This window comes from Pelodiscus sinensis, chromosome 1 (genome assembly GCF_049634645.1).
Source record: "Pelodiscus sinensis isolate JC-2024 chromosome 1, ASM4963464v1, whole genome shotgun sequence".
Taxonomy (NCBI): domain Eukaryota; kingdom Metazoa; phylum Chordata; order Testudines; family Trionychidae; genus Pelodiscus; species Pelodiscus sinensis.
This window is the reverse complement of record NC_134711.1, coordinates 326,457,321-326,484,044: the sequence shown is the minus strand read 5'-3', so window position 1 is coordinate 326,484,044 and position 26,724 is coordinate 326,457,321. Positions and strand designations below refer to the sequence as shown.

Here is a 26,724-nt window from a genome sequence, read left to right as displayed (position 1 = left end):
CATTTTAACCATAGGGCTTTCTTGAGCAAGAAATTCATGTTGCCTGTCTACACAGGCCTTTTCTGGAAGAACTCTTGCTCAAGAGGGCTTATTCCTGAGCAGGAGCGTCAGAGTTCTCACGCAAGAAGCCCGGATTTTATACATTAGAACATCAATTTACTTGTGCATGAACACTCGACCAGTGTAGACAGGCAGCAAGATTTTACGCAAGAGCGGCCGCTTTTGCAAGAGATCACGCCTGTGTACACAGCCTTTAGGTCAAGGAAGAAAGAAGGCTCCTGAAACTTCTGGGGGAATTTAGGGATGCTGATTATCAGGGCTTGATAAACTGCTATTTCTACTCCCCTACAGCAAGTAGATTTCAGCCTGTCACTCCATGCTCCCCATTCACCAGTGCTGTGCACATGCACAGTGCCAGTCTGGTGCAGGGCAAATAGCTCTCTTGCTGCAGATTATATGTGAATGGGAAGACACATTGCCATGCACTTTGCACTACTTTAGCAGAACACCATTGCAACCTATGCTGCTAACAGCATGTCCACACTTGAAATATACCATCTGCTAGAGCAGGAAGGGACCCTGAAAGGTCATCAAGTCCAGTCCTTTGCCCCCACAGCAGGACCAACTATCCTCCCAGATTGAATGGACGCTCTCTCGCATGTAAACTGCGATTGCTGTGGACAGAATGGCCACCAGGACACCTGTGCTTTTTCCTCTCTCCTCTCCTTCCGAAAGAATTCCCTCTTCCCTGTTCACACACGCCTTTCTCCGAAAGAGCTTTCAGAAAAAGGCTTCTTCCTCGTAGAATAAGGATTACCAATGCCAGAAAAAAAACCTTTGTTCTTTTAGTTTTCTTGTGGAAGAATGCAGTTTCAGTGTAACCGTTCCTCAAGTTTTGTTGGAAAAATGGCTGCTTTTCCGACAAAATGCTGTAGTGTAGACATACTCCCTGGGTGAGCTAGGTTTTGCTGGTTGACCATCTTTTTCCTTCATCCTTTCTTCCGTCCTGTCTGGCAATCATCCCCACAGTATCTGAGAATTGTCAGTTCCCTAATGCCCCTCCCATTTGACCAGAGTCTGCTTTGGTTTTGTCTGGGGCAACTTCAGTCACACAAAGGGAATCTCATAACTGCCTTTGAGGGCAGAACTGGGTGCATCTATGTTTATTTTTAGTGATTTGGGTACATTCCAATCAGGCTGATGCACAGTCATCATAAGAGCCAAGTGCATTTCAGGCTCGTCCTGTGAAACTTGGTTCATCACATGAAATCAGCGAAAATTTGGAATAGGAGAATCTGCTGCCTGGATCTCCTCCTTCAGCTGAGGTTTGGAAATCTGTCCATCTCCTCTGGCACTGATTTCCTTTCTGAAATTGCACAGGGAGCTTGGCTGTCCAATCTGTGGTGAGCTCAGGAATTTTGAACGGGAAATAGACGACATTTCACTTTTAAAAATCCCTGTGAAGCATTATTTTGGGATTTACATATAGCATCTAAATGACAGCTCGGATGCAGTGTAATGTACTGGGTACCACTCTAGTAGTAACTGCAAATACAGCTGCTCATGGAGCTGAAGTGGTAGATGTATTTGGGTTTGACTGGCTCAAGTTCATTCCCTGCTATTGACCCATAAGTGATGTTTCTTGCAGACGCCACCATGTTATTATTAAGACTGCCTGACACTGTTATAAGACCGTTTTTCATTGCTTGTAACGTTTCCAAATTGCAACCCTCTGGACCGGAATTTTCCATGCTCTGTGTCTTCCTCAGATTAACCTTGTGGGGAAAATTTCAGCAAGAGGATACATCACATACTGGTTTTGCTACTTGCCTCCTGCCTCAAGGAAGCTTCGTCTATACTGCGAGCTTTTGCGGCAGAAAATATGCTAAGGAGGGACTCATTAGCATAAGTCGTGACATTATTAGCATATTTTCTGCCATTTCTTTTTGCGCAAGGGGCTTTTTTGCACAAAAAGAATCAGTGTGGACAGGGTTTTTTTTTCACAAAAATCCTGTTTTGCATAAGATCCTTATGCCTGTCCCAGAGAGGCATAAGGATCTTACACAAAACAGGGGTTTTGCACACAAAAAAAAGTCCATACTGATTCTTTTTGTGCAAAAACCTCTTGCGCAAAAAGAAACAGCAGAAAATATGCTAATGATGTCACAACTTTTGCTAATGAGTCCCTCCTTAGCATATTTTCTTCCGCAAAAACTCACTGTGTAGACATAGTCTCATTGCACAGCCTGGATCTACTTTGGAGATGACCCACGGTAGTCTAATGAATGAGGCTTTTGTCTATAGGACTCCTGCTTCATTTGTGATAGAAGTTGGAAGCTTCTAAACTGCAGGAAGAGAGAAGACCATCTGTGACATTCCTGGATTTTTGATATGAACATGCAAAACATTGTGACACCCATTGTGGTGTGTTTGCCCCAAATGTTGTACAAAGTGGGCCAAGTGAGTATTTCAGATGTTTGCTTCTGGGAGAGATCAACAGGCCCCACCAATATTGTGAGTACCGGTACTTGACTGACGATGAACCTTAAGGGTTGCCAATATACATCTGAGGAATTCTGCTGTTAACCTGCAGTCAGTCATGCACCCCGTGGCCACTTGCCTAAAAAGGACATGGACAGGTGACTTGCCATGTGACAAACTCCATTTTGGGAGGTATGGTCACACGGAGAGAACAACGGGACTCATTCCACATAGGAAAGGTTATAAAAAAGGCCCTACAGGTTCCTCCATATGTCTTCATTCCAGCTCATCACTTCTGAAGCGTCTTTGCTATGAACAGAGGGACGGGAAGGACTGTGGACCCATCATAACACAGGATGTACTCCAGAGACTTTTAAGATAGCAGTTTATTCCATCTATGCTACAAGGCTGCCCCAGGAACATTGTGATGGGTGTATCTAATGTTATTTCTTTAACAATTCTACTCTCAAACTTTTCTTTCTTTCTTTCTTTCTTTCTTTCTTTCTTTCTTTCTTTCTTTCTTTCTTTCTTTCTTTCTTTCTTTCTTTCTTTCTGTACATCTACACTGCAAGGCTATTTTGGGATACCAGAGATATCCCAAAATAGCTACCCTACGTCTTTTGAAAGCGTCCGTTATTGAAAAATATAGTGGACGTGCTATTTCAGTATCCCTGTAAACCTTGTTCCATGAGCGATAAGGGATGTCTCAAAATAGTGTGTTATTTCAGAATATGGCATTGTGTAGATGTGCTTAATTGTGGCACAGCCTATTTCAAAATAAAATCAAAATAAGATACGCAATAAATTGTGTATCTTATTTCGAGTTTAGGGTGCAGTGTAGACACACTTTTCTTTCTTTCTTTCTTTCTTTCTTTCTTTCTTTCTTTCTTTCTTTCTTTCTGTACATCTACACTGCAAGGCTATTTTGGGATACCAGAGATATCCCAAAATAGCTACCCTACGTCTTTTGAAAGCGTCCGTTATTGAAAAATATAGTGGACGTGCTATTTCAGTATCCCTGTAAACCTTGTTCCATGAGCGATAAGGGATGTCTCAAAATAGTGTGTTATTTCAGAATATGGCATTGTGTAGATGTGCTTAATTGTGGCACAGCCTATTTCAAAATAAAATCAAAATAAGATACGCAATAAATTTTGTATCTTATTTCGAGTTTAGGGTGCAGTGTAGACACACTTTTCTTTCTTTCTTTCTTTCTTTCTTTCTTTCTTTCTTTCTTTCTTTCTTTCTTTCTTTCACTAATAAACCTTTAGATTTTAGATTCTAAAAGGATTGGCACAGCATGCTCATTTGGGTAAGATCTGAGGTATACATTGACCAGGGAATGTGGCTGGTCCTTTGGGATTGGAAGAACCTGTTTGGATTTGGGGAGATTGGTTTTCATAACCTCTCATCAGTGTAAGAGGTGGCACTGGTTGCGGCACAGGAAAAGCTGGAGTATATAACGGGATTGCTGGTGTGACTTCCTGCTGGCCAGTTTGACAAACAGAAGTGCTCTTTGTGACTGGGTTTGGTGCCTTATAGGGAAGGACCCCCAGTCCTGGGTTGTAAAGTAGTCCTGTTTCTAAGCAGTTTGCCCTGATTTGACCCTCTCAGCTCTGTCCCCAGAAACCTTTTGTTATATTACAGCATCTCATAGGCCAGGCAGTTGAATGCTGCCCAGGAGAACTGGATTCTGTCTCTAACTCTGCCACGGACTGCCCATTTGTTGCTGGGCAAGTCACTTAAACTGAACTTGTCACTAATTGTGTGATCCTCAGATTTTGGGTACCTGATCTGAGACCTGGGGTCTGATTGGCCATCCCTTGGAACTGTGTTTTGAACCCATGAAGTGTTGCCTAGTGCTAAGTACCCTAGGTGTCTGCAATTGGTCACCCTAAAGTAGGGGATACTTTTTACCTTGATCTCTGAGAAAATTAATTGCTGTGTCTTTATTGCAGTGTTTGAATAAGGCCAGGGAGCCAATACCTTGTCTATACTTATGGAAAGATTGACAATCTGCAGATCGATCTTCTGGGGTTTGAGTTAGTAGGTCTAGTAAGGTCCCTCTAAATCAAATTCTGATGGCATCCTCTGTCAACCCCAGTACTCCACAAGGTGGCAAGGAGTAAGGGTAGTTGACGGGAGTTTCTCCCATCAATCTCCTGAAGTGGGGATGCCGGAAAAATTAATTTAAGGTACATCGACTGCAGCTATGCAATTCTTGTAGCTGGAGTTGCGTATCTTAAATTAAATTGTGTAGTACAGCAGAGAAATCAGATTTTGAATACAGCACATAGTCCTGTGGCACCTAGGAGACTAACAAAAATATATAGTATCATGAGCTTTTGTGGGGTAAGACCCATTTCATCAGATGAGTTGGTGGATCTTACCCAAGAAAGTGCATGATACTATACATTTTTGTGAGTCTCTAAGGTGCCACAGGACTGCTCGTTTTTAAAGTTACAGACTAACAGTTACCTCTCTCGGATTTGATTAGAAGAGAGCACTGTCCACTCTATGCACCGAATGTGGCAGAGGTCCTGTGGATTCATTATGGCTGTGTCTACATTGGCACACCTTTCCGGAAAAGGGATGCTAATGTAGACTTTGGAATAGGCAAATCCGCAGGAGATTTAAATATCCCCTGCGGCATTTGCATTAACATGGCTGCCACTTTTTTCCGGCTTGGGGAAAAGCCGGAGAAAAACGCCAGTCTAGACATTATTCTCCGGAAAATAAAGCCTTTTCCGGAGGATTTCTTATTCCTACTTTCAAGTAGCCTATATGTAACATGTAATAACAATCTGTCTATGACTATGTCTACACTACAGGGTTTTGCGCAAAAACCCATGGAGCGTCCTCATCTCAAGCGTGCTTTTGCGCAAGAACATTTACAGTAAAACAGCAGAACAGAGGGCTTTTGCGGTGTAAGTATACCTCTTTCTACAAGGAATAACTCCTTTTTGCACAAGAGTTCTTGCCCAAAAAGGCATGTGTGGACGCTCAACAGGGGTTTCTTGCACAAAAAGAGCCTGTCAGAAAAAGCACAGGTGCTCTGATGACCTTTCTGTGAATGGGAATCAAAGCTTTCTTGCGCAAGCGCATCCATGCAGTGTGGACGCTCTCTTGTGCAAAAGCACGTCACTTTTGCGATGTGCTTTTGTAGTGTGGATGCATTTTTGCACAAGAAGTTTTTGCAGAAGATCTCTGGCAAAATCCCTCGTCCAGGGTTGGTCAAGTCCTAAGGGTCCGTGGAGGTCCAATCTGTATACTGATTGACTGTGTCTACACTTGCATGAATTTCCGGAAATGCTTAAAACAGAATAGTTTTCGTTAGAAGTATTTCCAGAAAAAGAGCGTCTACATTGGCAGGCTGCTTTTCCAGAAAAGCCCTTTTTCCGGGAAAGCATCTGTGGCCAATGTAGACGCGCTTTTCCGGAAAAGAGCCCTGATCGTCATTTTCGCAATCAAGGCTTTTTTCCGGAAAAGACTACTGGGCTGTCTACACTGGCCCTTTTCCGGAACAGTGTTCCGGAATAAGGACTTATGCCCGAGTGGGAGCAGCATAGCTTTTCCGGAATAGCGGCTGATTTTGTACAGTAGAGCGTCGTTGCTTTTCCGGAAATTCAAGGGCCAGTGTAGACAGCTTACAGCTTATTCCAGAAAAGCGGCTGATTTTCCGGAATAAGTGGCCCAGTGTAGACACAGCCATTTACTTCAGCTGAGGATCAGGCCCTGAATCACAGAAGTTAGAAAAAGAAAACACTTTCAGGGCATCCTCTCTCTCTCTGCGAATGCAGGATTGGTTCCGACTGCGTTGACACCATCTGCATTTAAAAGTTTTACACGATGGGGCTTTCAGGACTTCTTTTGGGAGAGTCGTCCCCTAGTTAACAGCAAAGTTCCTGTTGCTCACTCTCTGGAAAAGGGTGCAATATTAAGTCCTAATTTTGCCTTCCTGACATTTATCTGCAGACTTTGACCTCCTGCGGTCTTTATCAGCCCTGTGGGTGTGTCTAGACTACATGGCTCCCTCGATGGAGCCATGTAAATTAGTTTACCCGACATAGTCATTGAAGCGGAGATTTAAATAATCCCCGCTTCATTAAAATAAAAATGGCCACCGTGCTGTGCCGGATTAGCTGATTGTCGGCATAGCGCGGCAGTCTAGACGCAGATCGGGAAAGTCTAGACGCAGTCTAGATGCAGAAGGGCAGTCTAGACGCAGAAGGGAAACCATTGTCGACCACTCCTGTAAACTTCGTTTCACGAGGCATAAGGGTGCGGTCGACAAAGGGTTCCCCCACGCTGTGCCGGATCAGCTGATTGTTGGCACAGCGCAGCAACCATTTTTATTTTAATGAAGCGGGGATTATTTAAATCCCTGATTCATTGACTATGTCGGGTAAACTACTTTACATGGCTCCGTTGATGGAGCCATGTAGTCTAGACACACCCTCTGAGTCTATGATTCTATGCCTTTGCTGTTTATACCCTGCAGATATTTATGGAGTTTGGAGTTAACATCAGGATTATGAACACATGACCCCTCCATTAGCTTATTTGTACACAATTTATGCAGGACTCTCTGAACAACTATCTCTCTGAGTCATAGAGGCCTCTCTGCTTCCTTTTTAGAAAGCGAAATAACCTACTGAGCTTTCTTATGTTTGCAGTTTGCTCCTCTGCTGTTTGATTTTCCATCACTGGTGTAGAAAGCTATCAGCTTTGTGATCTCTCCAAGGCAGATGGACTCTATCTTATCTGCATTTGCTCTTTCCTGTACATATGTACCAGGTTTGCCATTAAAAATGTCAGCATTTGCCAACTGAGGGTCTGCTCTCCCCAAATGTGTGTGTGTGGGGCGGGGGGGTATTTGCTCCATACCAGTATTTTTAGAGTGGTATAGCTTTTATATGTGTGCAAGCTTTAATTTTGCTCAAAACTGAGGTCCATCAATATGACTGCAGGTGGGTTTTTTTGGCAAATTCTTGACTTCTAATAGCAACCACTGCCCACATTGGTTTATTCGCGGATGACTTTCTCTTTGGATTTCACAGTTATCAGAATAGTGATAGAAATGTAGCCGTGTTAGTCTGGGGTAGCTGAAGCAAAATGCAGGACAATGTAGCACTTTAAAGACTAACAAGATGGTTTATTAGATGATGAGCTTTCGTGGGCCAGACCCACTTCCTCAGATCAAATAGTGGAAGAAAGTAGTCACAACCATATATACCAAAGGATACAATTAAAAAAAATGAACAAATATGAAAAGGACAAATCACATTGCAGAACAGGAGGGGGATGCGGGGGGGGGGGGGAGGAAGGAAGGTAAGTGTCTGTGAATTGATGATATTAGAGGTAGGGAGAGTGGGATGTTTGTGAGTTAATGGTATTAGAGGTGATAATTGGGGAAACTATCTTGGTAATGGGTGAGATAGTTCAAATGTTTGTTGAGTCCTTTTTGGAAAGTGTCGAATTTTAACATGAATGACAGTTCAGAGGATTCCCTTTCAAGTGCAGATGTAAAAGGTCTTTGTAGCAGAATGCAGGTGGATAAGTCATTGAGAGAGTGTCCTTTCTGGTTAAAATGGCAAGAAACTGTTTTCTCTTTGTGATCTTGTCTGATATCTGTTTTGTGGGCATTAATCCTTTGGCGAAGTGTCTGAGATGTTTGTCCAATGTACATAGCAGACGGACATTTTCGGCACATGATAGCATAGATTATATTTCTGGATGCGCAGGAATATGTGTTCTTGATCTTATAACTCACTTGGTTAGGCCCAATAATGGTATCAGCAGAATGAATATGTGGACAAAGCTGGCAACGGGGTTTGTTGCAAGGGAAGGTACCAGGGTTGGTATTAGTGTGGTATGTCCTGTGGTGGTTGGTAAGAATCATCTTAACTCACAAACATCCCACTCTCCCTACCTCTAATATCATCAATTCACAGACACTTACCTTCCTTCCTTCCTCCCCCCCCCCCCCCCCCCCCCGCATCCCCCTCCTGCTCTGCAATGTGATTTGTCCTTTTCATATTTGTTCATTTTTTTAATTGTATCCTTTGGTATATATGGTTGTGACTACTTTCTTCCACTATTTGATCTGAGGAAGTGGGTCTGGCCCATGAAAGCTCATCATCTAATAAACCATCTTGTTAGTCTTTAAAGTGCTACATTGTCCTGCATTTTGCTACAGTTATCAGAGAGCTCTTTACAGCTTTGCAGACGATGGTTCAACTCCATGCAGGTCAAATAATGCTGTCAACATCTCAGACTATGTCAACACTGCCAGGTTATTTCGATATAAGTTATTTTGAAATAACAACTCCCAAAATAACTGTTTCAAAGTAAGTTTATTCCTCTTCACAGGCGGCAGTTATTATTCCGAAAGAACAGGCGTGGGAATGTGGACACTCCCCTTGTTACTTCAAAATAAGTGTAGACACACCCTCAAAGGTGCAGCTGTGTTAGCCTGTAACTTTAAAAATGTGTAGTCACACATTCAGTAGGGATGTGTACCTTTCGTCTTTGAGATCAACCAATGGGTCCCCCTCTGTCCTGGTGTGTGTTCCGGTGTCATTGTACCTTTTTAGAAAGCATTTTTTCCCCAATAGGTGTCTCGATTTTTGAACCAGATTGGGTTTGGATCTGGAGCTGTGGTTTAGACAGCTAGACAGAGGGGGCCCAGAGGCGAAATCTGGAACCAGACCTGGGTCTGAGGCTGATTGGAGCTGGAGTGGCTATCCCCCCTCCGTTGTTTTCCAAAGCAGATCTATGTGATAAGAGTTGCAGAGAGGCTAAATTTGATTTCGACCAGGTTGGTCACAAGGAAAACCTTTCAGGACGTGGCTGTTCTGCTCGGGGACACTGAGAGGCAGATTGCTGGCAGGGGATGGGAAGCCAGGCAGCTGACTGTGGGCACGACAGAGGCTCTGGGCCAAGGATGCTGTGGTCCAGGCTCACAGGGCTGTTGGAGAGCAGGGAGAACATGCCCGGTGCTGCGGGCATGGAACCAGGATGGTGCCCTTCCTTGTTCTGCCCTTCCCCAGCATCCCTGCCTTGCCTCTGTGTATCTAGCACCATTTCAGGCCCACAGCCTCACCTGGCCCAAGGCCCCAACAGCGGGGCTGGAGAATGCGTCCGGGTGGGTGCGAGGGCACGAGGAAGGGGCATGTGAGTCCCTGAGCGGGGGGGGGAAAAGGGGGGAGTCACTCCAGATTAAGTGTGAACAACCCCTGCCCCTGCAATGTGAGGGCTCAGCCCCAGTGTTCAGGGCCGCAGGGCGAATGCGACACAGAGTCCTGCCGCCCTCTGGGCTTGGCACGCTTCCCATTTGGGGCTCGCCCAGGGTGGGTGTAGCCCTTGGGGAGCAGCTGTTAGAGCTGAGATGCCCCCTGGGGGTCTGTGGGGTGTTAGCGACCATAGCGAGTGCACTGGGTGCACCCCTTGGGACACGGACTGGCCGGCTGGCACCAGGCTGTGCGTGTGGGGTGGGGACCGTTATAACGAATGTGCCGACAATGGCTAACCCCACCGTCGCCATGCGGAGCCAGCCACATGCATCCCTGGGCTGCAGGGCCAGGCAGCTGGGCACCAGGTGACCCCTCGGGAGAAGGCATTAGGCCCTGCCCGTGGCTGAGGAGGGACTCTGCAAACATGGCTGCCACCTAGCGCTTGGCTGAGGCAGCATTTCCAAAGCCAGGGCTGAGCTCCTGGCCCCGCGCCGTGGGCCAAAGGGGTGGAGGGGGGGGACTGTGCGTCAACAGTGGCATCGCCTGCTTCCGAGTCACCCCCGACTTGCAAAAAGCTGACCCTGAGTGCGTCCGGCTCAGCGCCTGCGCAGAGCTAGCACACCGGGGGGAGGTGCGTGTGTGTAGTGGTGTCTGCTCCAGACCAGACCAGCACACGAGGGGACAAGACGACCGGCTCCTTACACACCAAGCTCCAACGTGGAGAGAGAAACGCTGCCTGATGAAGGGGAATTTGGTTTGCCTGACAGGTGCTGGGGGAGTCCTGCTACCAGGGTGGAAACAGCCTCGGACTGTCTCAACCCTCTAACTCAAACGGTGGCATGGAAGAGGGCGAGTTCTACCCTGGCTCTGTGTTGCGGCGGGCGTGGACGGTGCTGGAGTAGCACCCAGTCCTGTGCCCTCCTTCGAGCAGGGCGGGATAAGTTAGCGAGAATTCGCTGAAGAGCCCCGGACTGCCTCAGGGCCGGGAAACCTGCCTCGTAGAGCGAGACTCTCGCACCTCGATCTTCGCATAACGCGGGCAGGTTACGGGGCGACTTGCGCTCCGTCTGTGGGTCCCCACGTGGGTCCAGGGAGGAGCGGGACCGGTGCCTGCAGTCCCTTTGTGAGGTCAGCCCCCAGCCTGGCCTGGCCCTTTGTGATGCACTTTGGAACAAAGAGCCCTCAGGAGAGATCCAGCTGAGGCAGCAGCTGGAAGGGCAGCGTTTCCCCGCCCCCTTCCCCACGGCGGAGCCAGGCCCCCCAGCATGTTTGACACGGGGATAGGGATAGCGCAGAGCTGGTTCTGTGTCTGCTTGCACAGCTGGTGGGTGCTGTACAGCTGCCTGTTTCTGACCCTGGTCGTCTGGATGGCCTGGAAGACCAAGCGCAGCTTTTCCTGGAGAACGAGGATGGTAGGAGGCCCCTCAACCCCCTCGGCAGCCTTTCCATGCTCTCAGCACAGTCTGCCCCATGGAAGGGGGAGGGGAGGGGGGTATTGTGATATGACCAGGCCCCATTGGGATGGCGTGGCACATCCACAGAGGGAGACATGGCCACTGACAGAGTTGGTGGCTCCACTCACCGGCCGTTCCTTCAAGTCCCCATGGCGAGCGCGAGGAACACCCAGGCTCTCCCCCATGGCCACAGTCTTTCCCGGCACCAACCCGGCTCTGGGGATTGATTTCGCTGCCCTCGGGGAAGCTGGGACCCCGCAGCCAGGTTATTTCCCCCATAGATGGAATTGCTAGCTAGGCTGTGACCAATAAACCCTCCCAGCTCCCTCCCATAGCCACAAGCTTTCTCAGAGCCCCGGCCTCGCAGCCGCCTGAGGAGAGGGCAGGCCAGGGGAGGAGAAAGGAAGAGCGGGGACAGATATTTGGCCTACTGCCTCGGCTTCTTGAACTGCCTGTGACACCAAGGACAAACAGGAGGCAGCCTGGAATTCAAGGGGCTGAGAGAGCACAATAGAAAGGGGAGGCCTAGGCATTCCCTTCATTGGGGTTGCCTGGCCATGGGCATGGGGTGGCTGAGGGGAGCCCCCATGACCTGTCGGGGAGGCTGGAGAAAGGGGCCCCTGCCCAGACACTCGGGGAGCAAGCGCTGGTGGGATGTGGCTGCCGAGCGTGTGGGAGCAGCCTGGCCTGTCTGCCCTGCCGCGGCTCCAGTCTGGCGATGCCCCGATAGCAGGGGAAGACCCAAAATTGTCCCAATGACACTTAGGTGGGGAACAGGGCAGGGCCGGAGCCAGTGCAGGAGGTGGAGGGAAACATGGTGCCTTCTAACATTGCCACATCCTTCGCCCCAACAGGCTCTTCTGGGCAGCAGGCTCTGGTGGAGAAGGACGAAGGAGCAGGGAGAAGGTAAGGGCCTGCCTCGCCCTCTGCTCCAGCGCCCAGGGTCCAAATCCAAGGGACTCTTCCAAGCCTTTCCCTCTGCCTCAAATGAGGCCTCTGGCCTGTCTCCTGGGAGGGGGCAGCAGAGGGGCTGAGCAGAGCAGGGATGAGCTGACATGGTGCTAACGAACCATCGTCCGTCTGGGGGATTTGCCATGACAGAGGCCAAGGCCTCATTGTCCGCCCCATGTGGCTGGGCCAGCGTTGGCCTCCATGGCTTTGTGCTGGCGAAAAGTGAGTGGAGGGTAGGGGAGCTGGCGGAGTGCGTCATGGCACGCTGGGTTCTCACACGCTCAGCATGCCACGTCCTGCTGTGGCGGGACAGGGCTGCCTGGGGGCAGGGTGCTGGAATGGGAGGGTGAGGGGGATTCAGGGGGCTATGTCCTCCCACTTTTCAATAGCCATAAGGGCGAGAAATGGGGGCAAAGAAGTGAGGAGAAGCATGGGAAGGGGAAGGTCTTAAAGGGAAACGGTGGTGAGGGGGCGGGGTTTGGGACGAAAAGACAATATAGGGGTAGGGTCCAGGGGAAAATGGGCGGTGTCAGGGCAGAGGTTCTGGGAGTTAGGGCAGGATGATGGGCGGAGCCTGACAGAATGGGCGGAGACAGGGCAGAGGTTCTGGGAGTTAGGGCAGGATGATGGGCGGAGCCTGACAGAATGGGCGGAGTCAGGGCACAGGCTTGGGGAGTTAGCGCAGGGTGATGGGCGGAGCCTGAGGGAATGGGCGGAGTCAGGGCAGAGGCTCAGGGAGACAGGGCAGGGTGATGGGTGGAGCCTGAGGGAATGGGCGGAGTCAGGGCAGAGGCTTGGCGAGAAGAGGTGGGGCAGGGATGGGGCCTCAGGGCTGGGGAATGGGAGAGGACAGGGCCACAGGACAGTGCCTTTGGGAGTCCCCTCCCCCATGTTTAGGGAGCTTTCGTCGCTCCTGGCCCGGGGCACGCAGCAGCTCTGCGCTCCCGGCTCTCCTCACACGCCCTCTCTCCTGGTCTGCTTTAGGTGTGGAGAAGCTGCTGGTGAAGCAGCCCTACAGCCAGCCAGGCCGGGAGCACCCCAGCCGTGCCCGCCGGGCCACCAGAAGCCGCTCCATCCGCACGCTGCTGTGTGACAACGCAGACTGCACCCTGTGCAACGAGGCAGCCCGGCAAGCTGAGGAGCTGGTGTACACTGAAAGGGCCAGCACGTGGGTCCCTGCCAGGCCAGCGTCACCTCCCTCTGCGGCCACCAGCCCCAAAGGGAGGGGCCTGCTGGACAGCTCCACGTGGCGAGGCTTCAGCGTGTTGCCGTGGTGCCGCTGTCGGGTGTCTCCTGTGTACGACCAGGCCCCTCCACCGGCAGAGGGCCCCGTCCCGCCCCGCAAGTCCCGCTCCCCGCCAGAACGCCAGGCAGGCGGCCTGCAAACTGAGCGCCGCCCATGGGGCCAGGCCAAGAGCTCCCCCAGGGAGCAGGCGGAATGTCTCAGCTGTTCCTCCCGTGGGCACGAGACTCGCCTTCGCGGGCAAGAGCCGGTCCAGAGCTCCCTGCCCAGCCAGCCAGAGCCGGCCCGTCACAGGAGGGAGCAGGACCAGAGCTCCCTGCCCAGCCAGCCGGAGCCATCGCCTCAGAGGTGGGAACAGGACTATCGCTCCTCAGCCCGTCAGCCGGAGCCATCCCGTCACAGCTGGGAGCTGGACCAAAGATACTCGTCCAGCCAGCCACAGCCGGACCCTCACAGGTGGGAGCAGGCCCCTATCTCCTCAACCAGCCAGCCAGAGCCAGCCCATCACAGGAAGGAGCAGGACCGGATCTCCCTACCCACCCAGCCAGAGCCATCCCATCAGAGGTGGGAGCAGGACTATAGCTCCTCAGCCCATCAGCCGGAGCCATCCCATCACAGCTGGGAGCAGGACCAAAGATACTTGTCCAGTCAGCTAGAGACAGCCCTTCACAGCTGGGAGCAGGCCCATATCTCCTCGTCCGGCCACTCGGAGCCATCCCGTCACAGCTGGGAGCCGGCCCATATCTCCTCGTCCGGCCACTCGGAGCCATCCCGTCACAGCTGGGAGCAGGCCCATATCTCCTCGTCCGGCCACTCGGAGCCATCCCGTCACAGCTGGGAGCAGGCCCATATCTCCTCGTCCGGCCACTCGGAGCCATCCCATCACAGCTGGGAGCCGGCCCATATCTCCTCGTCCGGCCACTCAGAGCCACCCCTTCACAGCTGGGAGCAGGACCAGAGCTCTTTGTCTGACCAACTGGAGCCATCTCGTCACAGCTGGGAGCAGGACCGAATATACTTGTCCAGTCAGCTAGAGACAGGCCTTCACAGCTGGGAGCAGGCCCATATCTCCTCGTCCGGCCACTCGGGGCCATCCCGTCACAGCTGGGAGCAGGCCCATATCTCCTCATCAAGCCACTCGGAGCCACCCCTTCACAGCTGGGAGCAGGACCAGAGCTCCTCATCGAGTCACTCGGAGCCACCCCTTCACAGCCGGGAGCAGAACCAGAGCTCCTCTTTTTGCAGCTGGGAAGAGGATCTGAAATTCTTGTCCACTCAGCACGTGCTGTCCCGTACCCGCTGGGAGCAGGAGCAGCAGTTCCCACGGAGCCAGCCAGAGCCGTTTCTGCACAGCCGGAGGCCAGCAGAGAGTTACTCTTTGAGCCAGCATGAGTCGTCTCTTCTCGCCGGGGAACTGAGAGCAAGGTCCAGGCAGCACGAGATGTTTCCTTCCAGGCATGAGGAGTACCCTGGCCCCGCTCCTGCCCGGTTCCAGCCCTTCCCTCCAAGCCAAGCAGCACCTGGTTGGGGAGGGACTCTCCTGCACAGTGGCAGAGCACAGAGTCCCCAGGCAACTCCTCAGAGACAGGTGCATCGCCCCGATCGGGTGCCGTTCGTGGCCACATCCCAGGCTGGGACCAGGATGCCAGGGCAAGAAGCCAAATGGCAGCCAGACCGAGACAGCCCAGCGCCCGTGGCTGCAGGAGGAGCTCTGGAGTTTCTGGCTATGAGACCCCCAGCGCGGGGTAGCTCCGAAGCCCCGCATGTGCATGGCAGGATCGAATTTTTCGAAGTGGAAACGCCCTTCCTCCAGAGGGACGTCCGGGTGAGCCTGGAGCGGCACGTCCAGGTGAAGAGACTGCAACACACCCTGGGGCTACCCTACACCCTGCAGAAGGCTTTGAAGAGCTTCATGCCCCCCATCCTGAAAGCCACCTCACGCAGAGCCCGGTGGGCGGCCACGGTGGTGATAGTGCCACAGGCTCTTCCCTTCCTGAGCGTCGCCTCCAGGACAGAGCTGGAGCGGCACCTGGAAAGGATGGTGAACCTCAAGAGATGGGGCCTCCCCAAGAGGATCCAGGATTCCTTGCGGCTGATGAAGCCGGCTGCATCTCCTCGCCCCCAGCTCGGCCCCCTGCTGCCTGGGAGACGGTTTCCAGGGGGCGCAGGCCCGGCGAAGAGAGCAGGCCAAATGCCCCGCCTGAGAGCTAAAGCCCCCGCCCAGCCCTCACGGGGTACCACCAGAGTGTCCGAATCCACGCCTAGCTCACAGTGCTGCAGAGAGACCTCGGCGCTTGAGGGCCACATGGCCAGGAAGAGCTTGGAAATCAGACTGGGCGCACTGCCCGCCATGCTGAGGAGCTCTGAGAAAATGGCTGCCCGGGGGCGCAAAGACTGGCTCCTGCCTAAACTCATCCGCCCCGGCTGCAAAGCTCCCCTGGCCCGCCACCAGCTCTGCCCCTCGCTCCGGCACCAGGCGGCCAGCGTGGAGGTGAATGTGAGGCACAAGTACATGCAATACCGCTGGGCCCTCCCCACCCTGTATGCAGAGTCGCTCGCCAGGATGATGTCCGGGCCCCCCGCCCCCTCGCTGCCCCTGGCCACGGCCGTCGACTTCTGCCACTTGGAGGCCCCTTTCATGGCCCACCGGGACTGGGAGCTGCTGGAGAGGCACGTCCTGAGGAAACGACTGCAGCATGAGTGGGGACTGCCTGGCCTGGTGCGGAGATCCCTGGGGCATTTCATGCCTCCGCCGCCTGCGCACCCCAGAGCCAAGACAAGGGTCCGTCTGGCAGCCCGGGAGCTCCGTGTGAGCTGCGGGATCCCCCCCATTTCCCTGGCCAGCGCGAGGGAGCTGGAAGCCCACATCCGGCGGAGGGTGGCCGAGAGGAGGTGGGGGCTCCCCCGGCGGGTGAGGGAGTCCCTGCGGGTGTTCACACGCCTCACGCCCACAGCTCCAGGGCCACGTCTGGACACGCGAGGCACAAGGGCCAGCCGGCCTCTCAGGGAGCTGTCGGGGAGAAGGGCTCCAAGCAAATCAGCCACCAGAAGGACCCTCGTGCACCCCACAGCAGTGCCTGTCTCCGTAGCCGGGGCCCTGGGAGCTGCATGGAGCCAGCAGCTCAGCTGGGACACGTGCCGCCAGCTACTGGAGAGACATGTGGCCCGGAAAAACGTAGAGATCCGGTTGGGCCTGATCCCCCGCAGGGCCCAACGCTCGCAGGAAGTTGTTCGGCGGCTGGGAAAGCTCCCCCTGCCCCGGCTGATTCGCCCCGGCCAGAGACCCCTGGAGCGGCGGAGCCGGCAGCTGCTCTTCCTGGAGCCGGGGGCCTCCAATCGTGTGGAGCTCAACCTCCGCCACAAGCATCTGAACTTCATGTGGGGGCTACCCACGCTGTACCGCCGGTCCCTGGCCAAGCTGTTCCGCACAGTCCCAGCCCCTGCCCTGCCGCCTTCCAGCACCCACCCAGCCCGGACCAAGTTCATGGACCAGGAGCTGCCCTTCCTCCCGCCAGGCGCCCGGAGACCCTGGAGCGGCACGTCAGGAAGAAGAAACTACAGCATGAGTGGGGGCTGCCTCTCATCATCCAGAAATCCATACGGGGCCTGCAAGGGGCCCCCCCGGTCCCTAGCCAGCCCAGAGCCCCTCCGCCGGCCCACGTGGCCATTCTCCAGCCGGAGCTGTCCTTCCTCAGCGAGGGCAGCAGACGGGAGCTGGAGCTCAGCTTGCATAAGACACTCATGCACCGGCGCTGGGGGCTGCCCAAGAGGATCATGGAGTCGGTGCGGCTGCTCCAGCCGGCCTCAGCAGCCCGAGAGGTCAGGCCTCGCGGCCTCAGGGAAACAGCTACCCAGGAGCCCCTCCTTCCGAGGCACAAGAGCACGGCCTATGTGGAGCGGGGCATGAGGAAAGCCCTCAGAGTGGTCGCTGCTCCCCCGCCGCGGCTCAGCCTGGGCCGTGAGGTTCAGGAGCGGCTGCAGCTCCACGTGGCAAAGAAATGCGTGGAGATCCGGCTGGGCGCCAGCCCCACTGTTGTGAGGCGCTCGTGGCAAAGGCTGCGCCTCGTATCCCGGCTGCCCCTCCCCAAGCTGATCCCACCCGGAGACCGGATCCCGGAAACCAGGAACCCCCTGCTGCCCTTCATGCAACCGGAGGATGCCAACCGCCTGGAGATGATGGTGCACCACAAACATCTCACAGCCCTCTGGGGCCTGGCCACGCTCTACACCCAGTCGCTCAGGAGGATGGTCCCCGGAGCGCCCCCTTGGCCAGTTCCACACCACAAGGCCAAGGTCGAGTTCTCGGCACAGGACCTTCTCTTCCTGGGCCCGGAGGCCAGAGAGGCCCTGGAGCGGCACGTCAGGAAGAAGCGGCTACAGCATGAGTGGGGGCTGCCTCTCATCATCCAGAAATCCATACGGGGCCTGCAAGGGACCCCCCCGACCTCCAGCCAGCCCAGAGCCCCTCCGCCGGCCCAAGTGGCCATTCTCCAGCCGGAGCTGTCCTTCCTCAGCGAGGGCAGCAGACGGGAGCTGGAGCTCAGCTTGCGTAAGACACTCATGCACCGGCGCTGGGGGCTGCCCAAGAGGATCGTGGAGTCGGTGCGGCTGCTCCAGCCAGCCTCAGCAGCTCGAGAGGTCAGGCCTCGCGGCCTCAGGGAAACAGCTACCCAGGAGCCCCTCCTTCCGTGGCACAAGAGCACGGCCTATGTGGAGAGGGGCATGGCGAAAGCCCTCAGAGTGGTCGCTGCTCCCCCGCCGCGGCTCAGCCTGGGCCGTGAGGCTCAGGAGCGGCTGCAGCTCCACGTGGCAAAGAAATGCGTGGAGATCCGGCTGGGCGCCAGCCCCGCTATCGTGAGGCGCTCGTGGCAAAGGCTGCGCCTCGTATCCCGGCTGCCCCTCCCCAAGCTGATCCCACCCGGAGACCGGATCCCGGAAACCAGGAACCCCCTGCTGCCCTTCATGCAACCGGAGGATGCCAACCGCCTGGAGATGATGGTGCACCACAAACATCTCACGGCCCTCTGGGGCCTGGCCACGCTCTACACCCAGTCGCTCAGGAGGATGGTCCCCGGAGCGCCCCCTTGGCCAGTTCCACACCACAAGGCCAAGGTCGAGTTCTCGGCACAGGACCTTCTCTTCCTGGGCCCGGAGGCCAGAGAGGCCCTGGAGCGGCACGTCAGGAAGAAGCGGCTACAACACGCGTGGGGCTCGCCCGCACTCATTGCTCGGTCACTCAGAGCCTTCGCGCCAGAGCCCCTGCGGCCGGCGCCGGTCGTGCCTCGCTTCCGCACCGAGCTGCACCTCCTCATCCTGAAGCAGGAGCCTCCACTCATCGACCAGGGCGGGAGAGGCCACCTGGAGCAGCACCTGCGGAAGATGATCCTGCAGCGGAGGTGGGGCCTTCCCCGGAGGATCCAGGAATCCTTGCGGGTGTTTGCTGCTTTGGTCCCACCGGCTGGCCCACGGCTTCCTGAGGCCGGCAGGGAAAGGGATACTAGGCCACATCAGCTAGGGGCCAAGCAGGCAGACCTCCCCTCACGGAGCCGCTGGGCAGGAACCAGCATCAGTGAGCGGGGAGATGATCTGCAACAGGGCCTGCCTGAGAGTGTGGGGGCCAAGAAGCTAGAGAGAAATGGCTACCGGGAACCGGCTCCCCTGACAGGAGCCGGCACAGTCGAACTCACAGTGCCCCACGCAGGGTCGCTTCTGCTTACGGACGAGGCCCGGGACCGTCTGGAGAGCCACGTCCTGAGGAAGAAACTTCAGCACCTGTGGGGCTTACCGGGCGTGGTGCAGCGATCGCTGGGGGCGTTCACCCCCTCGCCGCCCAGAAGGCAGGCCCAGAGGTGGTACCAGGCCCCAGCCGAAGGGGCTTCACCGTCAGTAGTCTGCTCTTCCTGAGCATGGAAACCAGAGAGCTCCTGGAGTCGCACATGAGGAGACTGGTCCAGGAGCGCAGATGGGGCCTGCCCAAGAGGATCCAGGACGCCTTGAGGATATTCCGGCCACCTGGAGCAGAGCCCAGAGGCCAAACCCAGACCCCGCGTCATCTCCACCGTAAACCCTCCCCAGGGCCTGCAGCCCCCTTCGGGGGGCAACCTGAAAAGCTGCAGTCAGACTTCATGGAAGCCCTCCCCTACCAGTCCCAGCACTGGCAGGAACTGGGGATGAAGGAGGGCCAAGCCGTCTCCCGTGAAGCAGAGCCCCCTCACGCCATGGGGAGCAGCAGCAGCGGGGGAAGCCAGGAAACCTCCCAGACGAGTGATGTTGAAGGGCCCCCAGGACCCACACGCCTCTTGTCCCCAGAGCAACTCCTGGGCTCCCCCTTCAGCTCTGCAGAGGACATGGCAGAGCCGAAATCCACCCTGGCCTTTCCAGGGAAAAAAGTGCTGGGAATGTCTCAGGAGTCCCAGAGACAAGCCCCACATCCAGCGGCCCACGAGCCTTCCCCACCACAGAGAGAGCCCAGCTCTGAGGAAAGTTCCAGGCCCCGGAGGATCCACGACCACAGAGGAGCTCCGTGGCCAGCAGGCCCCAGCATGCGCTCCCAGCGCGCATCCGTGGAGACGGCAGTTTGGAGCGAGAAGAAGATCTCCCGGGAGCTGGAATCCAGCTTCAGGAAAATAGCCCGGAGCCGCAGCCGGCAGGGCTTGGGAGCAAAGCAGCCTCGGTCCCCAGAAATCGTGGGCCAGCTGGAAATGGGCCACTGCACTTGCTTCGACTGCCCACGCTGCAAGCTAGAGGGGCAGGCCGCCACCCGCACTCCAGGGCCTGGTGCTCCTGTGTGGCAGAGGCAGTTTATCTGCATACGGGAGCCAGCGACTCTTTCAAGAGACACAGCAGCTCCGAGCCCTCTGCCGGCTGAGCACCGATGGCAGGGCTGGGGCACCCCCCGGGCAGTGAAGGACGAAATGGCTGCTTCCTCTCCATCGTCTCTGTCGGGCAGCGAGTCCAGGGCCTCCGAGTGGTCCACCGGAGAAAGTGCTCGGGCCGCCTCTCTCCCTGCACCCGACAAGCCCTCACTGGGGCGGGGGCGCCTCGCTCCTCCGCCGGCCGTGACACACCAGCTCGACGTCCACCTGGCGCAGAAGGCCCTGGGCTCCTTCATCCTGCCGCCCTGCGTCATACGCTCCCGGGCCGCCTACGCCGACACGGCAGCCGAGCGTGGGAGAGCCGCCGCCCAGGAGCACCGGCGGGAGATGAACATCCGGCTGCAGCGCAGGAGGGGCCGGAAGAGCCAGGTGGGAGGGCCCAGGCAGGAATCCCCAGGGGAAGGAGTCCACCCCATGGGCACGGAACAGCCGGGATTCCCCTCAGCCAGGCCCTCGAGCAAGAGACTGGTTAGAGAGTCCCAGAGCCTGGCAATCCACTGCCAGTGTGAGATGTGCCGTGGCCTGTCCACGGCTGATGAGGAGAAACCTGGGGCCCCTCCATGTGCTGCTGAAGAGACCGGGATGTCAGGCATGCCGGGGGCTCAGCTAGAGATGAGCGTGTGCCCCAGGGACATGGCCACGTCCAGCGACACCTGCAAAGGGGAGCAAGGTGCATCCTACCAGTCGCTGATTCTGAGCCATGCAGCTGGGGCTGCCCTGTATGAAAGTCCCACTGGCACTGAGGACAGAGAGGATGCCCAGGGCCCGACCTGGGCACATACCCTCCAGCCAGCGACCAGAGAGGATGCAGCAGAAGGAGGTTCGGCTGACAGCCTTGCGTACCCCCCAGCCAGCGGCCAGTGGCCGGCCAGACCCTCGGAGCAGCGCCCCCAGTCTGCGGAGGGGCTTTCCCAGTTCAGCACCGAGGGCGAGTGGGAGATGGTCGGGGACTGGGACAGCGAGGTCGTGGCAGCCTGGGAGGCGGAGGGAGCCAGCAGCCAGGCCTGGAAAGAGAGGAGTAAGACCCGGGAGAGACGTGGCATGGAAGAGACAGGCCCCAGGGCTGGAACCGGCATGAGGCAGACGAAGACGCGGGGGCCAACTGTAGCACCGTCCCATGACCAGCTCGCCCATGAACGGAAGGGCTCCACCTTCACCGGAATCATGCTGGGCTTCCTCAAGCGCGTCACCTCCCGGGCGTCGGCGGGGCAGCGAGGCCAGGACGACGGGCAGGTGGCTGCGCCCCATGAAGCCCTGCCGCCCCCTCAGAAACTTGCTCCGTCTTCCAAGGGCATGACCTTCAGCGCCGAGGTCCACGTGCAGGCAGAGGTCAGGAGATGCCAGGTATGGGTCGGCGGGGAGCAGGCAGAAGGTGCGGGGAGAAAGGAGTCACCCACAACCACACAGACCAGGGAGCTGCCAGGGAATGGGACGCCCCAGGAAGCTGGGGAGGCCGCTGCAGATGCCATGCAAGGAGAAAGGCATGGGGGCAGCATACCCAGAGAAGAGCCTTCCCTGGGTGGAACAGGGTTCTCAGCAGAGCCCGGCGGATACCAAGAATGGGCAGAGAGAGTGACTGAGTGCCGGGAGGGGAAGGTGCAAGGCCCCAATGGGGCACCTGCTGCACCCACAGGACCTTCCGCCCCATGGCCACCACCCCCAGCCCGCCCCACCGCCCGGGGCACCAGAGGAGGCACTCAGGAGGGAGAAGGGGGCGAAGGCGTCACGAGTCTCAAGGGGGCGGACTCACGGCAGCTGGGGACCGCGAGGGCGCAGGGCCGCGCCGCCCGGTACGTGGCCACGGCAGGTGCCTTCACCTCGGGCCAGCTGGACGAGCAAATGGTCGTCATCGGGCTGATTCTGGAGAAGAAGCTGGGCCTGCGTCATGGGCTGTACGCCTGGGAGCGCAGCCAGGAGAGGAGCAGAGCCCTCTGGGGAACGGGAGGCAGAAGAGACGGAGCCGGCACTGAGCGTGCAGGCGACCTGGGGGACACGGCCAAGGAAAGCCAGTGGAGGGATGGGAGCTGCGGGGCCAGGGCTCACGTAGCTGCTGAATTTGTTGTGGAAGGAGCTACCAGGGCACCAAGGATGGATGCACCTCAAGGCCGAGGCACTGATCTTCCCCTGCCGGCTAGAGCCGAGAAATCAGGACCCGTCCGATGTCCCAGCGCCACAAGCCTGCAGCAGCAGGAGTACTTGGCAGGGGTCTTGCAGTCTGTCTCAGCAACCCTGAGCTCCAGCCAGACATCTCCCCAGGAGTCCTCCCGAGCAAGGCCCGGAGAGCAGAGTGGCCAGGGGCTCAGCCCTTCGGCCCGCCGAGGCCGGCCCAGGAGCCGGACGGAAGGCCTGTGGTCCAGAGGCAGGGCCAGAGGAGAATACTGCAGGAGGCTCCAGGCTTGGAGCAGAGACGGGAGATCCAGCAGCCGAGGCAGGCCCACCGGCAGAAGGAGACGGTCCAGAAGCAGAGAAGGGGAATCCACGGCTCGAGAGGGAGTCCAGGACTGGCAGGATGCACGCCGGAGGCCAGCCAATAGGAAGGGAGGAAATGCCACCCAGGACGCCTCGAGGAGAGTCCAAGCTTCCAGCCTGCAGCACCGTGGGCACCGGGTCATGGTGGAAACTCAGCTCCTGCAGTCAGGGGCACATCCCGCCAAGGGCGCCGGCTCCGTGAGCCGGTTCCACCAGCACCGAGCTCACGCCCACCATCACTACACATACGAGAGAGCAGTGGTGCTCCGCGGGGACCACCTGTGCACCCTGCGGGAGAGGATGCAGGCCCGACGGAGGAAGCTGTCCACGTCTCTCGACAGCGCTGCCTCCGAAGAGGAGACTCGCCTCTGGGCCTCGAGCAAGAGTTAGGGTGGGAGTTTGCAGTGGGCTAATAAACCTCTATTTTGCGTGCAAACTGCGGGCATGACCGGGGCCCCAACTCATCAGCAGGGCCCCTTCCCTGCCCTGGGGCTGGGCACTGCTTTCATCACCCCGGGCCTGTCTCCTCCTCCTGAGATTGCCAGCACTTTGGGGCAGTGCCCAGCACAACGGGGCCTTGATCTCAGCTGGGGTAGGGCCTGTCTCTCGCTGGGTCTGTGCAGCGCCCGGCACAACGGGGCCTTGATCTCAGCTGAAGCAGGGCCTGTCTCTCGCTGGGTTTGTGCAACACCCGGCACAACAGGGCCTTGATCTCAGCTGGAGCAGGGCCTGTCTCTCGCTGGGTCTATGCAGCGCCCGGCACAACGGGGCCTTGATCTCAGCTGGAGCAGGGCCTGTCTCTCGCTGGGTCTGTGCAGCACCTGGCATGACGGGGCTCCGATCCCAGCTCAGGCAGGACCTGTCTCTCGCTGTGGGGTCATGTCCTAGAATGATAGCAGTTTTCAGGTATCTAAAAGGGTGTCACAAGGAGGAGGGAGAAAATTGTTCTCCTTGGCCTCTGAGGATAGGAGAAGAAGCAACAGGCTTAAACTGCAGCAAGGGAGGTTTAAGTTGGACCTTACGAAAAACCTCCTGTCAGGGTGGTTGGATACTAGAATAAGTTGCCTAGGGGGGTTGAGGAATCTCCATCATTGGAGATACTTAAGAGCAGGTTGGATAGACACCTGTCAGGGATGGTCTAGGTGGTACTGGGTCCTGCCGTGGGGATCCCTTCCAGTTCTAGGATTCTATGACTGGGAGGTGGCCTCAGGTTTCCTGGTTGGTAACACAGAGGAGAGGCAGGGTGGGTGATCGAGTGGTGGGGCACACGCAAGGGACCTGGCTTCGTTTCCTGCTTCAGGCAAGTCCACGTTGTCTGAGCAGTGGGACCCCCCCCAGCCACTGAGGCAGAGTGAAGCAACGCATCACTGGGCGTCCTCTAGGCAACCCCAAAGCGAGCTCGGCACAGCGAGAGATGGGCTCCTGGGAAGGGGACCCACAGAGCCCATGCACTGGGGGGGAGCTGCATACACCAGCCAGGGAGAGATGCTGACCCGAGGGGGGGGTGCTACCACCCTAGGAGCTCAGAGCCTGCGAGGGGGCCACGAATGGGCCCCCCAGGCCTGGAATAGGGCAGCTGGGAGTGGGAGAACGAGAGAGTCTCCCATGATGCAGAACTGGGGAGGCAGACTCCTGGAACTGCTAGGCCACTGGGCAGAGCGGAGAAGGGCTATTCCAGGGTGCTGGTCTCCCACACACGCCAGCCACTCCGCTCCGGGATGTGTGTGCGTCTCTCGCAGGCTCACCTATGGGGGCTGCCCCAATGGGGTTACACAATGAGCGAGGCGGGCGTGGCGGCTCCCACCCCCCAGGCTGTAGTAGAACCCTTCCCCCTCTCCAGCCCAGGGGCTAGTTCTGGGTTTATCCAGAGGGGACCAGCTGCCCCAGGAGACATGGACGAATTTTCCCCTTCCAGCTCCAGCTGGTGCAACTTCCCTGGAACTGGAGCGGGGGAACCTGCCCCTCACCAGCCCATCAGGCCTCGGAAGGTGTCGGTTGAGAGCTCAGGGGCGGGGTATCTGCAGTCCCATCCCCCTCACCTGGGCCTCTGGCAAAGCTGCTGCCCAAGAGCTGTGCCCTGCCACAGCAGCCAGCAAAGGGGTGCTGCTTTCCATGGGAGATGCCCTGCCAAAGTCACTGCCCCCCAGCCAGCATAGGCACAATCTGACCTAGGCTGGGCTACCATCCAGACTGTTCCTTACCACGTGGCAGCTCTGGGAATGAGCTGTCAAGGGGGCCATAAAATCGCTCCTCTGCTGCTCCTTCTCCTTTGTGTGGTGGGGTTATTTTTGTACAACTGACCAGACTGGGTCGCAGGCTGGAGCCGAAGGCAACAGAGGGCATCTAATAGACATTCTTACAGGAGAGACAAACATCCCTCATCAAGGGCTCCGTGGGGATTGCGTTGGTCCCCAGAGCTTCAGTTGGGCTCTGCCAAGACCTAGCTGTGACGGGGTGCAATCACAGAAGACCCCTTGGGGGTACCTCCCCGAGTGTTGACATGGCCACTGCTATTCACGTTCCTGTTCTCTGGGGCTTCTCAATGCCCAGTACTGCTGGGCCAACTCCGCTGGGCTCCCCCAGCCAAGACCCAGAGCTGAGATCCCTGCCCCCCCCCCCAAGAAGCAGCACAGACACTGAATGTCTTCAGGTCTGAGAACGATGCAGTTTAGGGCCCAGCTTCCTGGGGTACCCCTCCCCAAATGGGATCAAACCCCAAAGAATTGGGTAAGCCCCCTTTAACAATGAAAGGGGGGATGTGCACGCTGGTTGCCCCTCCAGGTAACAATTATTTACCCTGGGCTTGATAGAAAAGTGATTTTATGACGTACAAGCAGTAGGATTGAAGTGGTAATAAGCAAGAACAGGCAGAGCAAAGCAAGTTACAAACCAAAAGAAACAAAACGCTTGGCTAATTCTACACTGAAACCTCAGTAAAAACTTTTCCAAACTCACCCTAAAACCTCTTTCCCAGCTGCCCCTCCAAACCAGGGCTGTGTCCCCACCCTGGGGTCTTCAGCTCCATCCTTCAGGTGCAGCCCAGCCAAAAGACCTAGGCAGGAACGGCCCGAGGCAGGCTGCCCCAGCTGGTGCCCCAAGCGGAACACGTGATTGGCACCCCACCTGAATGGCCATCAATGGAGTGATGTCATCATTGGGCACCCCGTGATGTCATCATTGGGCGACCTGGGCGCCCTGTTGAAGGCAGAACCCTAGGTGACGGCCGAGTCATCCTATAGTCACAGGCCACCCCTGGATCTAGGCCCCTGCTTTCCTAGTCTTCTTTAAGAAATTGAGGCCACTCCCTACCAGCCACTGCTCAGATTTAAGGACAAAAGAGATTGTTTAACAGCGGCTCATCAAGGCATTGTGGGTAACACTCCCCATGTCTCTCATACACACATTTGAAACACACAAAGTATCCCCCACGCCGTAAGTCTAATTTTACACACAAAAACAATACACACGTCAACGTAAGATCAACAGAACCAGCAGATCATGCCATGGAGATTGATGGGTTACATGAAATAATTTGCTCAGAGCACCTTTGCAGTATGTACATTCATGTCCATAAGTCCGTTCTATAAAGCTTGGGGGGGGAGGGTCCGTCGCACAAGCAGTAAGCTTTGCTTTTGTATTTCTCGCCTTTTCATTCAGGCGCACGTGGCAGATTGTTCTAGGGCGCTAGGTGCTCAGTCCCGGAGGAATTCTGCACCCTAAGGTCTGCTCAGAGCACCGCAGTAGATAAATGGTGTGAAGTTCTCCCCACACACTGGACGAGCCATGTGGTCTATGTGCCATTGGAGACAGAATGTCCACACAAGCGTTGGATGGTGTCACCTTCTCCTGGACTCTGCCAGCTCCCTGTTTTATCCCTGGAGCTCATCTACAGACTTTGAACGTGCACCTTGTTGTGGGGGTACCTGATTGCACAGAGGGTCTTCAAAACATTTTCCCACAGGAGGATCCCCCAGTAGCCCCCCCCCTTCATCATCACATGGTCTCTCTTCACACTC

At 56.2% G+C, this 26,724-nt stretch overlaps 1 protein-coding gene across 1 annotated transcript; it reads left to right on the top strand.

Annotated features, from left to right (window-relative positions):
- Window positions 1-10,912: 10,912 nt before the first annotated feature.
- LOC112546353 (uncharacterized) lies at window positions 10,913-19,405 on the top strand. The gene is given in 4 exon segments (XM_075919700.1): window positions 10,913-11,128; window positions 12,025-12,076; window positions 13,106-17,007; window positions 17,010-19,405. Coding segments are annotated over 4 exon segments (6,360 nt in total). The 5' UTR covers window positions 10,913-10,981; the 3' UTR covers window positions 19,269-19,405.
- Window positions 19,406-26,724: the final 7,319 nt, after the last annotated feature.